A 15,048-nucleotide genomic window follows, 5' to 3' on the forward strand; every position below is an offset into this window, starting at 1 on the left:
ACAGTGCGCAGCTCTCTACACGTACGCGAGAGTGGCGCCAATATATGCAGCAGGTCATATTTTAAACAAAAAGTAAAGTTTGCCTCAGGCAGCTCGCATGAAACGTATTAAACTGAACAAATACATAAGGATTACTACTTTAGTTTATGTTTAGACTTCGGACAGAGCGTGCACGTGAGACAGAGAGAAGCGCAGCTGCTCATGACGCGGCGCGCTGGATTTAGTGGTAGAAGGAGACCAAGACGCGCGCATTAAGTGCAGGTACGTGCAAGAAGTAATTTTCTCTTTACAAGCTCTCCGCGTAAAGTGAAGCCCACAAACCCTCATGTAAGGAAAAGCATGCATTGTGGGTGTTAATATAAAACTATGATGATGATGATAATAATAATAATAATAATAACCATTCGCCAACTATCGTCATGACTATCGTCATGAAAGCCTGCCATTGGCGATATGTCTGAAGATCGTCGATACACGATACTATCGTCTATCGGCACATCCCTAAGATGCATAAGGTATAAACAAGGCTTAAAACCGTGGCGTGATGAAGGTTATGACACTGATAAAACTAATTGCTTAAATGAAATCATAACTTACCTTCCTCACTATAGGACTGCCATCATTGATAAGTTGTGCTAGCACCATGGCCACGTTATGATCAATGGTGGTGGAGTGGTCTGTTCTTTCAGCAGAGTTGCCCACAAATGTACCCAATGCAAACACAGCTCCACAACGCACCTGACAGTGAGACCAATAAAACAAACACACACAACTGCCTTGGGTCAGAGTCACCATATAACAAACACACTGAATATAAACAATTTCAGAGAAGACTAGAACAGTGGTCCTTAAAGGTCACGTTCTTCCTGATGCCATTTTTTAAACCCTAGTTAGTGTGTAATGTTGCTATAATAGCATAAATAATACCTGTAAAATGATAAAGCTCAAAGTTCACTGCCGGGCGATATATTTTCTTCAATAGAATTCCTCTTTCAAAGCCTACAGCGAACGGCCGGTTTGGACTACAACCCTCTATTTCCTGCTTTAATGACGTCAGTAAAACTGTTTGTTGACTAAACTCCGCCCACAGGAATACGTCAGTCACCAGCTTTGGCTCAAACAGCTCTGCTAAGCTAAGCTGCTATCGAATCACAGCACACTAAACAAACTACACAATCAGAGCTCGTTACGTATTTCGGAAGGAGGAACTTCATAGAACAAGGAAGACATCAGCCTGTTTTGAGGACAGTGAAAACAGCGGTATACAGATAAGTAAATTGTGTGAAAAATACCGCTTTTTTTACACGTGAAACATGAATACATGTTATATTGCAAGCTACAAACACAAACAAAGCTTCAAAATCACAGGAAGAACGGGAGCTTTAATTCTGTTCCTGGGGGCTGACAACCCTGCACATTTTCTTCTCTCTTATCTAACATGCCTGACTCACCAGGAACAGGATTGAGAACCACTAGACTAAAAAACTTAAGAACCTCTGGTATGGGATCAGACAGGAGACTGTAGAGTTTCTCATGGGCGCTGTCTCGAACTCCACACCAGCGTGCGGAATCAAAATTCTGCCAGATTCGACCCAGACAGATCGCCACCCACTGCCTGAGGAGAGGATGAGGGTCATTAAGCTGCTCCAGACAAATCGCAATGAGGTTACCCTGCAGACATGCCTCCTGAAGGAAAGAGACAAAGACCCCCATGTACTAAGGTTTACAAAAACATACAGGACATTTAACAATCTCTTTGTAGAAAAATAACACATCTACGAACTACAACAGAGCTTTAAAAACCCTAGAAAGAAATACTTAAAATAAATGCGTACCAACTAGGGATGCTCCGATCAATGCCGATCTCCACACATAATACATGGCCGACCACATTTCTGAATCGGACAGCCTACGGCTTTTGATCAGTAAGTCCTTATCGATCTAAAATCACTGTTAGTTTGAGTTGTTTATAACATGCATTTGCAAAAGCAACACTCATCAAACATAATTATTAAACATATTCTTTATTATCATAAAAATACCTGAAAAGGTTTGAAGAACAGCAATATAAATATATCCTTCAGCCATTTCATGGAGCTGCGTGTCATTACAGCTGCGTGTATTGTTCTTGTACAGCGCATTTTCAGTTTCTGCACGAGAGCGCCCCCTGGCTTTTGGATGTAGTGGCATTTCACCGTAATTCGTTGAGAAACATAGCAAGCATTATCGGCCGATCGATCGGAGCATCCCTAGTACCAACACACTGAAATAACCAAACATTATGACCCGTCAGGTGAAGAAAATATCTACTGGGTACATCAGATAAGCAAACAATTAGATCTCGTAAACAATGTGAAGAGAACATTTTCTGAGTGACTTCCAAGGCTCATTAGCAATACAGACGTTCCTGTATGATCCGAACCAACAGAAGGTCCACTGTGCCACAACTTAGAATTTGAATAATGGTTATAGGACAAATGTGGCAACATAAAGTGCTTTGCCACACACCAGAGTTCCTATAATGACCCCTGCCCATCGTGGTAAGTGCCTATAATGGGCGAGTAAGTGTACCCTTTTCCTTTCACATTGATGGCTATGTACCAGTGCAAAAAAAAGATGCTACCAGCATGCCTGTTGGACAGAGCATGTGAGCGGGGAGCGAGCGAGCGAAATATAGTCAGAGCACAGAGCGGGGGTTTAATCCAAAGACTGGATGGATCACTCGTTCCGGTTCCGCTCTGATACCGCTTACAGCACGAGTCTAGGGCATGCACAAGAAGGCTGCGTTGCAGACGCGATGCGGGTTTGCTGCCTGTTGATTTCATTATGCATATCAGGTGCGAGAGAATAAAAGCGATTTTTGTCCGCAGCAGTCACGCAACAAACCAGCTCAATGTCTGCCATGTAGGCAGTGTGTCCCAGGCGTAAGGCTTCGGTTGAAAACGGTAGGTGTTAGCCATGCAGTGGAATTTTAAATTTTGAACAGAGTGTGGAGCGATTTCAAAGGAGCGTAATGAAATTGTAGGTGAGCGGGGAGCGGAATTGAGCAAAGCGGTCTGGTACGACTTTAAGCGGTGAAGCAGGTTTAGCGAACACCCACGTGAGCTCACATGCTCTGCTGTTGGATGACAAACCCGATAGGCAATGTTCTGTTGGGAAACCCTGGGTCCAGCCACTCATACGAAAATTAAACTCGTGGCAACAAATGGAGAACCAACTGCATATTAGAAAGGTGGTCATAATGTTTTGGCTCATCAGTGTATGTACACACACTGACATACTGTAACAGTAAACAACTAGAGGTTATAGTTTGTGAACAAACTTTGATGTTGGCTTGACGAAGGCCCAGGCTAAAAGTGCACACGCACCTGGCGGACCATAATCTGTCTTATTAGTGTCACTGAGTCAATATCGTTCGTATTTAATGGTTATGTAGGCGACGCTTTAAAGGTGCCATTTGTAATAATTGAGGTAAAAGATTTTAAAAAATTAGCTACACGCATCAAAAGAATGAGAAGAAATGAGGGCAAAGATGTCATTAAAAAAATGACAAGGTATAGTGCTGCAGAAATATTAATCTGAATTAGCATGCTAAATTACTAGCTACAGCCCGACTGGTGTTGTAATACCAGTTTCGACCATGGGAGGCGGTATGCGAGACACGCACATAACCGCCAGCCAAACTGCAATACAAGAATAAGTCGCATGTGTGGGAGTACAGCCCTCTACTACTACCGCTGCGTTCGAAAACTAAGGCAGCTGACTTGTTGACTTAAGAGGCATGAAGGCAGCTCAGAGAAATGCAATTCGGACAGCCATGGATTCGGACATGCCTTGATGCCTTCCTGCCTTAAAATAGGGTTTTCGGACGCATTTCAGTTCAGGGAAGAGAGCGGAAGAATGGCTAAAGCAAGAGACATTTACCACTACCACAACCATTTGCTGCAGGGAACAACGCGCTCGGAATCACAAATAAAATATGATAAATAAAGGAACCGAACCAGAGTAAATACTGGCACTGCTTTTCATCGCTGGAGACAACTAATGGACATGAAAGAAATGAGGTTCGACTCTGAAATGACAACATTTATTTTCGATTGGTAAGTAAGATGCTGTTAGTATTTTGCTAGAATTTCACTTATAATAGGCATTGCGATAACCTATGCTCAGCTTGTACATGAACTACGGCATTGTGCAGTAAATGTGGCTCCATCTGAAAGCAGCTGATGGCGATTCACTTTTAATCAAGAAACCGGCTTCACTGACGAGAAGCGCAATGACTATCGCATGCAAATTATCGTGCATCCTTAGCTGTTAGCGTTTAATAGTTAGCTCTACCCACGGATCCGATCCTGTTTTCACCCGTTATCTACCAAGCTGATGCTAAAATGTAACATTAGCTAAGAAGCTTGAAATGTCTTCGATGATAATGAACACCAAATGGACGCACGAAACGTAGCGGAAAACATTGCAATTTTAATGAGACCGAATGTTTTTTTTTTTGTGACTTAATGATAACTTAGTTGCTAATGTAAATCAAACTTGATATATGCTGCTAAATTTGCAGCTGCTAAATTAAAATAGACCAACTCACTTTCTTGAGGTATACTGCCCCCGTCTGTTTGGAGTGTGGAGTATGAATTGATTTTTTTTGGCGGACATTTTAAATGGTCCCTTTAACAAAAACCCATGGAAATCCCTTAGAATAACTGTAATGAACCACAACTCCCATCATTCCACGCTGTTGTTTTATGACCTCTAGAGGCGGAACTTAGTATTGCACCTTGGCTAATTGAATTTGTATGTCCATGTAAGCTTATGGCATTTTATCACAGTTTAGCTGCATGTTTTATAACGACTGTAAGGCCAATGTAGAAAATTGAAAGTGCACCTCCTCAGACCAGTCTGAAGGTCTGTGAACAGATTGCTAGGGGTATCTTTAAAACTCGAGGAGGAGATCAACACATCCCACTATTGTTTTAGAACCACTAGTGGTGGAACTTAGTACTGCATAATTTACTTAGGCTTACATTGACAGACTAAATTATGAGCCTATGGAATTTCAAAACTTGAAATGCTTGTTTTATGAAAACTGTAAGTCCGACCCCTTACTGTGCAATCACACAGCCACCAGCGAGAGCTTCAAAGTAGCCGGAAATGTTTGGCAGCAACCAATTGGAAGGCGAAAACCAAAGATTTTAGGTTTTATTATTATAGGATTTTAATGTGTAGCTTTTGTTTGTTTTGCCTTTTTCTATGTACAGCACTGTGGTCAACAATTGTTGTATTAATTATGTGCTTTATGAACATTAAATACTGAAATCTGTAGGAGTTAAAGTCAACAGTTTTCAGCAAAAATAAAAACAGCATAACAGTATGTTTTTTGTCAAGCCAACATAATAATACTGTTTAAAGTATCAGTAATTATATTCAGATGACAACCTAGAAGGAAAAAAATTAAATGTAGTCATTTTTATTGTTACTCTCCATAGGTACAGTCTGTAACCTATTAAAAAAATACTGCATGGACTTTAAAGACCCCATGTGTGTTTAATCGAAACACACTAAAGAGTTATTTGCATTTGTTTAAGTCAACTGCTTTAGTTTATATTGCCACATACCATAATTTGCAATGTGGTACAGCTAACGAGTGAAAGGTGGTATTAAGGAGATTATCATTCTAAAGATCATTTTCCAAGAAGACAACTCTAACTTTGTATATGCTAAAGGCTATTAATTAACTTATGAACAAGTACACTAGCACAAACATTTTTATATAATTTAAAAGTGTCATACATTTTTGAGTTTTTCTGCAAGCAGAAACTTCTGTTTATTAAATTGTTTCACACCTGTCCTGTGTTGTAATTGTTGACAATCACAGCAAGAATGAAGACAGCCATGGTTCGATGCTCAGCCTGGAAAACAAATCACGAGCACATTCATTGTATATTATGTTGTATATATTTGTTGTATATGAACAAGTAAAAAATATTCATTCCTACCAATAAAACACTCACAGGCATGTATGGATCAGCCAGCACTGACAGGAAATACTTGTGTCCATTGTCTTTAACGAGATCGGCTTGACAAGACTAAAAAAAGAAGATATTATGGAGAATAAAAATGAAGAATAGAAAAAATGAATGTAAAAGAGAATGTTTTTACCCAATACAACTGGGTTTTGTCTGAATCAGAGTTAAAACACTCATATACAGATGTTAATTAACCAGAATACGCCTTTAAAACGCCACATTTTCCACAGCGCCATATGTGGTTATGTTTGTTTGGCACTCTAAGTGGCAGTATATTCAGTCCATGAATGCTGGGTTTGAGACATTAATGTCATTGTCTTGAATGAAAGGGGTGTTCTGTGAAAGCTGCACTTCTCACTTAATGGATTTTTTTTTTACTTCATACATTAATCGAGGTACAGATTTTTGATGCCTCATGTAATACCCTTGCCTGCACTCTTTATGGTGATTCACATCTTTACCCATTCCCCTCGCATCAGAAAAGCAGACAACTTCAGAACTGTTTCATCAATCTCTTTATCAATGCACAAGTAAAACACTACAACTGCTGAAAAAGAATTAATTTGATGATAGTCAAGAGCCATTTTTACAGTTTACTTGAATGTTTTATTTTAGCACCACCCAAAGTACAGCATTTAAAACTTACGGATTTTTTCATTTCATATTATTCTTTTGATACATGCACACCCGTCGCTATGGGCGGGCCATAGGGGGCCGGGCCCGCCCTCAAAGACGCTTGTGCCCCCCAGTATTTAAAAAATACTGTAATTTTAAATTATCATAGTTGCTAATTTTGTATTGCATTAATGTTGTATTCTTTATAATTAAAACATTAAAAATATAAAAAACATTACTGAATATTTTCGTTAATGTGTCATCTTCTTGCAGTTCACTTTGTTTCTATCTGCATTTAGCATCTTAACGCTCATTATTATTAATGATGCATGGGACCTTCGTCCTTAATAATCTCAAGGGCTGATTTCAATAATATTTATCATGTGACGATATCTTGCAGTTTATTGTCTCAGCATTCAGTAGCTCATTAATATTAATGAAGTTATGAGTTCGCCCTTACTGATTGGCTAAGGTTTGCCTGTTGGCTTTTATACTGGGTCCTAAAGCCGTTGTGTACAGTAGTTATTTGAAATACTGTAGCTGTTACTTTGTCACTCTTCAAACATCTGTTTGGCCTAAATGTTATCTTTGAATGTGATTGTTTTCACACAGGTTTTCCAAGGGACAACCTTCCGATCTCTCTTATGAATCCAACACGAAAGTGACTTAAACTGCAATTTATTGACTGGTTGCTAGAAACTGGCTCCAAAAGGGAATCAATAGACCCCCTCCCATGTTAAAATGCCCAATTTTACAGCAAAAATATACACGTTTACAGCCTGGTACAAAAAAATTTTTTTTGGTCTATATAGATAATTTACCCTTCATGACAATTGTGAGAGGGTGTTTTTTTTAAACGCAACAGTAGGAGTTTAAAATCACATTAAGCCTTAAATTCTGCATAATTAAGGAATGGTCAATTGAGTGACAGGTAAATTGCCGCTACTGTCACAACCGTTGAGCTAGCCGGGCATGGATTCAACCACCAGGCAACCTCAGCTCCACCCATGTCTCAGCTTTATTGCCATTTTCAGTTATCCACAAGTGATGCGCGGACACTACGTCTGCTGCTTTTCACAATCTATGGGTTCTTCCTACATAAAGAATTTGTAGCTGTCCACCTCTAGCAAATTTCCTACAGCACTCGATTTATGCCTGTCAATGTTTACAACAAAAATCCTTACAATAAGGATTGTCATTTGTAAGTGCATTTGCGGCATTATGCCACTTGGCAAAGCCGTTTGATTGTCTGATATTAGCTATATTAGGAGCTATATTAGCTGTATTTTGTGAAAGTTGTGCAAGTGGCGTGGGAAAATAGCTCTATAGCGCCACCTACAAATTTTCAACGAAGCAGCCCTCGGACTGTGTTTGACGTACAATTACGAAATTCGGTACACTTCTTTAGCATGACAAGACCTACAAAAAGTCTCTTGGAGCAAAGCGGTAAACCTAACAGGAAGTCAGCTATTCTGAGTTATTTTTGTGATTTGGGCGCAGTTTTTGTCATTTCCAGGCGTCATACTTTACCTATCTCCTCCTACAGTTTTCGTCGGATCATCTTCATATTTGGTGAGTGCCATCTTAAGGCCTTTGTGATGCTACATTGTGAAGGATTTGACTCTACGTAAAAATTTGTGTCGGTTCTGGCCCGACAAAGTTTGATGTTTTGTCATAAAACAGGAAGTTGCTGGAACTCAGGTATACAATGTCCGATCTGTCCCAAATTTCACATGATTGCTTAGAGTCCTGACCTGAACACATCTAAATTCCAATTTTCATTTATAGTCATAGCGCCACCAGCTGGCAACCTGATGGGGCATGTTTCAGCGCCACCTTCAAATATTCAACGAAGCAGCCCTTGGACTGTGTTTAACGTACATGTACGAAATTCGGTGTGCTCATGTATAATACAAGCCCTACAAAAAAGTGTTTTGGAGCAATGCCCTAAACCAAACAGGAAGTCAGTTATTTTTAATTATTTCTCAGATTTAGGCTCAGTTTTTCTCATTTCCAGCAGTCATACTTTAACTAACTCCTCCTACAGTTTTCATTGAATTTCAACAGGAAGTGACATGTTTACAATGATTATGCAATGTCCAATCTGTCCCAAACTTCACATGATTAATAAGAGTCCTGGACTGAACACATCTACATGTCATTAGTCACTTGTGGTTATAGCGCCACCAGTTGGCAACAGGAAGTTACATGTTTACAATGATTATGCAATCTCCAATCTCTCCCAAACTTCACATGATTAATAAGAGTCCTGGACTGAACACATCTACATGTCAATAGTCACTTATGGTTATAGCACCACCAGCTGGCAACAGGAAGTGACATTTTTACAATGATTATGCAATGACTGATCTGTCCCAAACTTTACATGATTGATAAGAGTCTTGGACTGAACACATCTACATGCCAATAGTCACTTATGGGCATAGCGCCACCAGCTGGCAACAGGAAGTGACATTTACAATGATTATGGAATTTCCTATCTCTCCTAGACTGGACAGATCTACATGCTCGCTCGCTTTCTCTCTCTCTCTCTCTCTCTCTCTCTCTCTCTTACACGATGCTACCTTGCTGTCAGGAAATGTGGCACATTATACTACACATTTAAATGGTTCACCTATGTTTACATGCTTAAATGCCTATTTACTTCTGTTCCCTTTAATTCTTATGCCATGGCGTGGCGGTGTTATGTATGCGAGGGCCCTTCCATCACTGCTTGCAGTTTTAATTACAGTATTGTTTCCTGCATATAAAAATTCAGTGGTTTAACACCGCACTCACTTTCACACATTCAACACACACCGTGACCAGTAATGACTCTAGAATGAACAATTCTTTTAAACTGATTCATTTCAGTCACTAAGTGAATCAATCAGAGCTCAGTGAATCAATCCGAGATCAGTAAGTGAAACGCATTAGGGAGGGTGTAAAAGAGCTTTTCTTCGCTTTTAAAGGGCCAATATTTCATTGCAAAAAGCACATTATTTTGTTTATGTGGTGTAATGCAATGTGTTCACATGGTTTATGGTTCAAAAAACGCATTATTTTCCACATACCATACATTATTGTAGCTTCTCTATACCCCGCTTTTCTTTATCGTGTTGAATTGTACAAAGCTCATTGTTCTGAGAAAGCACAGTGTGATGCGATTGGCAAGCTATCCAGTGCGTTTTGATTGGCCGAATAACTCAAGTGTGTAAACGGAAATGTGACGCTCCGTACCATGTTTGGAAAATCAGCTCCAGTAGTGAAAGGAAATTTTATCGTCTTTACTACCTTATCAATACAAGCCCGAATCTCACCCAGAAAATGCAGATGACCAAGCTGATCGATCAACTTTGCCAGCGCGACTTGAGCAGAACTTAAAAGATCGGTAAGGTAAGGATACTAAAACATAAAACCATGTCTGCATTTGTTGATCGTAGAAATGATAAACAACATGCATTACTCTACACTACTCAAAACTTGCGTTTGAATAGTCAGTAGAAAATTCTTTAAATATGAAAACATGGGCTACTTACAGGCTGTGAATCAGAAGAGACAGATTGTATTTGCAATGTTGGAATTGCTCCACTTTTTAGACAAAGCCTTTGTGCACAACCAGTTTTGTACTTTCCCATGTTCAGTAAACAAGTAAATGCGCAGCACACAATCAAACATTTTAGCTGTACTGTTCTGGAACAGTGCTGTATATAAAACTTTGAACCAACTTTACAGATCATCAGTATGAACAAACATCTTTTAACAATCTATAGACAAAGGAAAACATAAAATAGGGTCATATTACTCCTTTAATAAGACTAATAGTAAGACTAATAGTAAAATAATTCAAATTATTGATGAATTGTTGACAAGTTACAAGTTAATGCTTAGTTCATTATCTACAAAATCAATAATTTTTATTGGCATAAGGTGATTTATGCCAATCTTTTATAGGCCTAAGGTGACACTTTACAGTTCGGTAATATATATATATATATATATATATATATATATATATATATATATATATATTTATATTTCTTCTGTTATTATTTTATTCTATTCTATTACTTTTCCTCTGGATATAAGTGCCCAAATAGTTCTTAAAAGACCAATGTATACTGGTCTCAGTAAAATGTATATAACTGCAGGTGACAGCCGATTTGATTCAGTTTATCCACTGAAAAAAGAGCAGAATTATAAAGTGACGATTTAAGATTGATAGTGCAAATAAAAGGACTTTCACACTCAAAATACACAAAACCAAATGAGTAATCTACAGTAAATAAAACTGAAGCAACAAATGAAAATGAAAGTGACAAGCTTTGTCAAGTATGCAATGCATACTCGAAATGTGACCTCTGCATTTAACCAATCCCAGCACCGCATAAAGTAAAACACCCTTAAAGTCAGCATCATGAGAAGCGATGGTATGGAAGAGAAAGTGTAGGTATGCTTGAAAGCTTAAAAAATAAGTGTTTTATATCTCTGGTTTAGCTACTTACAGTATGTTGCTCTAAACAGGGACTTGATTTTTCTGTATAAATACAGATTTCCTTATTTTTGGTAATGTTGGGGGGGTTTGCACAGTGTTTGTAGATGCGCGCTTTGCCATCATCCAACATCTATCCCTGACTTTAAAAACGACAGGCAGGTGAGATCAAAGTACCACGAGAGTGATTTGAGAAATCATAAGGAGTCTGCTTTTGAATCCCTCTCGTGCTACTTTGATGTCATCCGCCTTTTCTGAATTCTTCTTCATATACATGCTTGTTGAGGATCCACAGAGTGACCACATTTGGGACGTAAAGTTATCAGTCGCTGTAAAACCTTATCACTGTAGAATTTAATGATTGTATACATAGACTGACATTGCAAAGTAACCTGAACGAATTTTATGGGAATGGGATTGGATCAAATGATGGACATACTCCTCGCTTGTAAGTCACATTGGCCTAATAGCCTACTGTTAACACGTAAATCTTAAAACTGCAAAAAATTGCATTAAGTACTGTTAATACAAATTGGTTAATGTTGACAGATTGACAGCTGGTCCACCCACTCTGTTCTGACTTTACCTATTTTAGGGTTTTTGCTCCCCCTGCTGGTAGTTTTATATTCTGCAGATTGAATGTTTTTTTTTTGTTAACAATTGTTAACAATTATTATGATTTTAGAATATGAGAGCGCAAAGTTGCTAAAGTGATCTGTTTTCTGTGCGCATAGACGCTTCACACACACTCAAATGGATACAAACTCAAAAGCTCACGCATGAGGACATGCGTTTTAAAAAGCCTGCAAAGACAGAATTTCTCAGCGCTTGACAGGATATATATAAACACAAATTATCTTGTTATACCAAAGTTCTGGCAAGTATTCTCATTAATTTTATAATTTGAACAGTTTAGAACATGGGCGGCACTAGAGGTGGGCCAGCGGGGCTTAAGCCCCAGACCTATTTTGTAAAGCCCCGATTGTTATAATATGGGCATTACTAATCTGTTAAAATATTTTCTATTACAGCCGAACTGTAAATCTCTCGTCAAGAACTGTCAACTTGCTTGTTTGATTATTTATGTAGACGGTTAAAACACGTTTTATAGACCTTTCTTTTCCCTTCCAAAGCGCGTGAGAGGTGGCGCGTCTTTCGTTGCTACTGTATGCAACCATGAGCGCGCTCTCCGATGGCGAGTAAACTAAATGCGTGATCGGATTTAAATTGCTCATATGCTCCACACGTCAATCATATCAATGCCACCTTGCAATCAGTTAATCTTGTCGGGACTTTGGAGTTTTCGTCTAGAGAAGATCTGTTACTCTGTCTGTAGGGTTACTCAGCTGTTACTCAAAGAGCTGCGCGGGGTTAGTTCACACCAAGTCACAGCTTCAATGGCAACACCTCATAGACTGTAGAGATGGAGATGTAACATACTAAACCACGGATTAAAAATAGAGTCATCAGTGCCCAGGTTAAGAAAAGAGGAAAGATGAGGACAAAGGTGCAAAAGAAAAGATTTTATACAACAGTTCTTTCTGGTTCTCGAATCTGATTGGTTAAGAGCTATGTGATATTCTACTGATAACGGCACAGTAACCGCTTCACCTTTCGTATCATTCCGCCACCTACATGTCATTTTAGTATTAGTGAATGGAGGTTCTTTAAACGGGCTCATCTCTGACGGGAAAAACTGCATGCACAGATTCGCTGTTTTTAAACGTTCTCTGTGTGTCTCATTAGTTCACTAGCTCGTGAATCAGTCTGTAAATCCCAATTGGAAGTACTTATCCCGTCAAAGATCAGCGCTCTTGGATGTAACTTTAAACTTAAGTGGAGTATTGTCACATCGTGTGGACAATTAACACTTGGAAAAAGGAATGAAAAGAATTATTCTCCGTGGAACTGCAAGGTAAGCACTGCAGCTTTTAAATTGGACAATTGATAATTTATTTTATCGTGACGTGACTATTAAAACACGTTATGAGATGTCACCACTGATATATTTATAAGCAGCATGCAAAAAACATCTGTGACACTTATAGAAAAACTGTTTTATATAGTACTGACAAGAACAAAGCCTAATACTAAGCGAGTGCTCGTATTGCGTTAAGATTAAATGGGAAAGCAATGTTATATAAATATAGTTTTATTAACTTTTACCTCGCGCCAAAACAATAACAACACAAAATATGAATAAGTAATATTTTCATGACACCAAATACTGCTGATTTGATCTCAATTTTGACCATCAAACACAGAAAAGGCCTACATGAGAGCCAGGGAATCCCTGTCAGAGATGTAGCCCAGATAGGGCGGTGGTCAGCGGGGCGAGTGAACCCTGATGTCCGCTCATTGCTCTGGATCTCTAGTACCGAATCTTGCTAAGCAGACGTTCAAACAGGCTTTATCTTTACTAATCGACTGTGGATTTAAATATAATACATATACATTCTCGACTTAACTAATCTTAAAACTACACTTTGTGACCAATAAATTGTTATATTTAAAAATGGCAAATCCGTCCATTGAGTTATTATGATATTCAAAACAGCCGAAAGTGTTACCTGTAATTCTGGCCTTCAAATCCGTGGCGGAAGAAAGTAGTTCCCAAACAAAGAGGCTTTTAAAATTACTCCGTTGTTGTTTTCCTGTTTTTGTTTTTCAAACGTGTGCCGTCGAACTGTTGTATAAAAGCAATATCGCTCTCGGAGTCGTGTGATATAGCTCTCAGCCTACGGCTTCGTGCCTCTGGCCTACTCACAGCCGTGATGATATAGAGCTATATCACACTCCTACTCGAGCGATATTGCTTAAGTATGCTATGAAGCTCACTCATCTCAATATAAGAATTGTATAAAGTATATATCATTATGTTGCTTGCTGTGTCTGTGCTTAAGTTACTCATAGAGCAGTAGCCTTATTCATTTTTACAGAGATTGAACATAACCAAGTCAAGTCTATAACTTAAAAAAATCCTAAATAAATCAAAACAGAAACACTACCTGATAGCAGAAAATATATAATCATTAATACATTCATACTCAGGAGTTTAATGTGTTAGTTTAGTGCCAAGTTTTAATATAAAGTTATTTAAGATAAGGTTAAGAAAATGTTTATTCTGTTAAAGGAAAAGTCTACCCTTTTGCCATATTAAACTATGTTATTACCTCAGCTTAGACTAATTAATACATATCTATCTTTTTTCAATGCGTGCACTGTAACAGCGCGTTGTGAATGTGTTAGCATTTAGCCTGGACCCATTCATTCCTATGGTACCAAACAGGGAAGCCACCAAACACTTCTGTGTTTTCCCTATTTAAAGACTGTTACATGAGGAGTTATACCAGTAAGTATGGTGCCACAAAATAAATTTTTTTTGGTACCATAGGAATGAATGGGGCTAGGCTAAATGCTAACACATTCACAACGCGCTGTACAGTGCACGCATTGAAAAAAGATAGGCATGTATTAATTCGTCTAGGTTGAGGTAATAACATAGTTTAATATGGCAAAAGGGTAGACTATTCCTTTAAATATACAGTGCAATATAAACAGTGCTTTCTCTGGTAAATAATAGAAAAATAAGTAATTTACAGAAATATTGTGTATTTTATGTTAAAAAGCTTTGCAGCCCTGCAATGAGATGTCAATCTTGGGTTTGAGTTTGAGATCCAGGAACATATATCCTGAATGAAATTTGTATTTATCCTGGATGAATTAAGAGATGAGTGTGAAAGGGGGGGAAATATGACATTAAAAATAAATCCAACAAGAAAAATTAAGCTGTATATTAAAGAGAGAACAGTTGTGGATAAAATAAAGGAACAATGAATTAAATGGAGAGTAAAAAAAGAGCCAATGTAAAAAAAACTGTTGGCCCCCATTTGACTTACATTAGCTAAA

At 38.4% G+C, this 15,048-nt stretch overlaps 1 protein-coding gene across 5 annotated transcripts in view; it reads right to left on the reverse strand.

The window, feature by feature from the left end:
• Positions 1–15,048, reverse strand: part of rptor (regulatory associated protein of MTOR, complex 1) — a 245,859-nt gene that overhangs the window by 113,413 nt on the left and 117,398 nt on the right. For 2 of the 5 annotated variants that reach the window (XM_055213773.2, XM_055213772.2), the window contains exons 15-18: positions 6,018–6,092; positions 5,850–5,915; positions 1,495–1,686; positions 598–738 (exon numbers count right to left, since the gene is read on the reverse strand). In XM_055213773.2, the coding sequence (XP_055069748.1) occupies positions 598–738; positions 1,495–1,686; positions 5,850–5,915; positions 6,018–6,092 (474 nt within the window). Of the gene's footprint in view, positions 1–597; positions 739–1,494; positions 1,687–5,849; positions 5,916–6,002; positions 6,093–15,048 lie in introns of all 5 variants that reach the window. The other 3 variants (XM_055213771.2, XM_055213775.2, XM_055213774.2) reach the window with 3 other exon arrangements.

This window comes from Misgurnus anguillicaudatus, chromosome 8, assembly GCF_027580225.2.
Source record: "Misgurnus anguillicaudatus chromosome 8, ASM2758022v2, whole genome shotgun sequence".
NCBI lineage: Eukaryota > Metazoa > Chordata > Actinopteri > Cypriniformes > Cobitidae > Misgurnus > Misgurnus anguillicaudatus.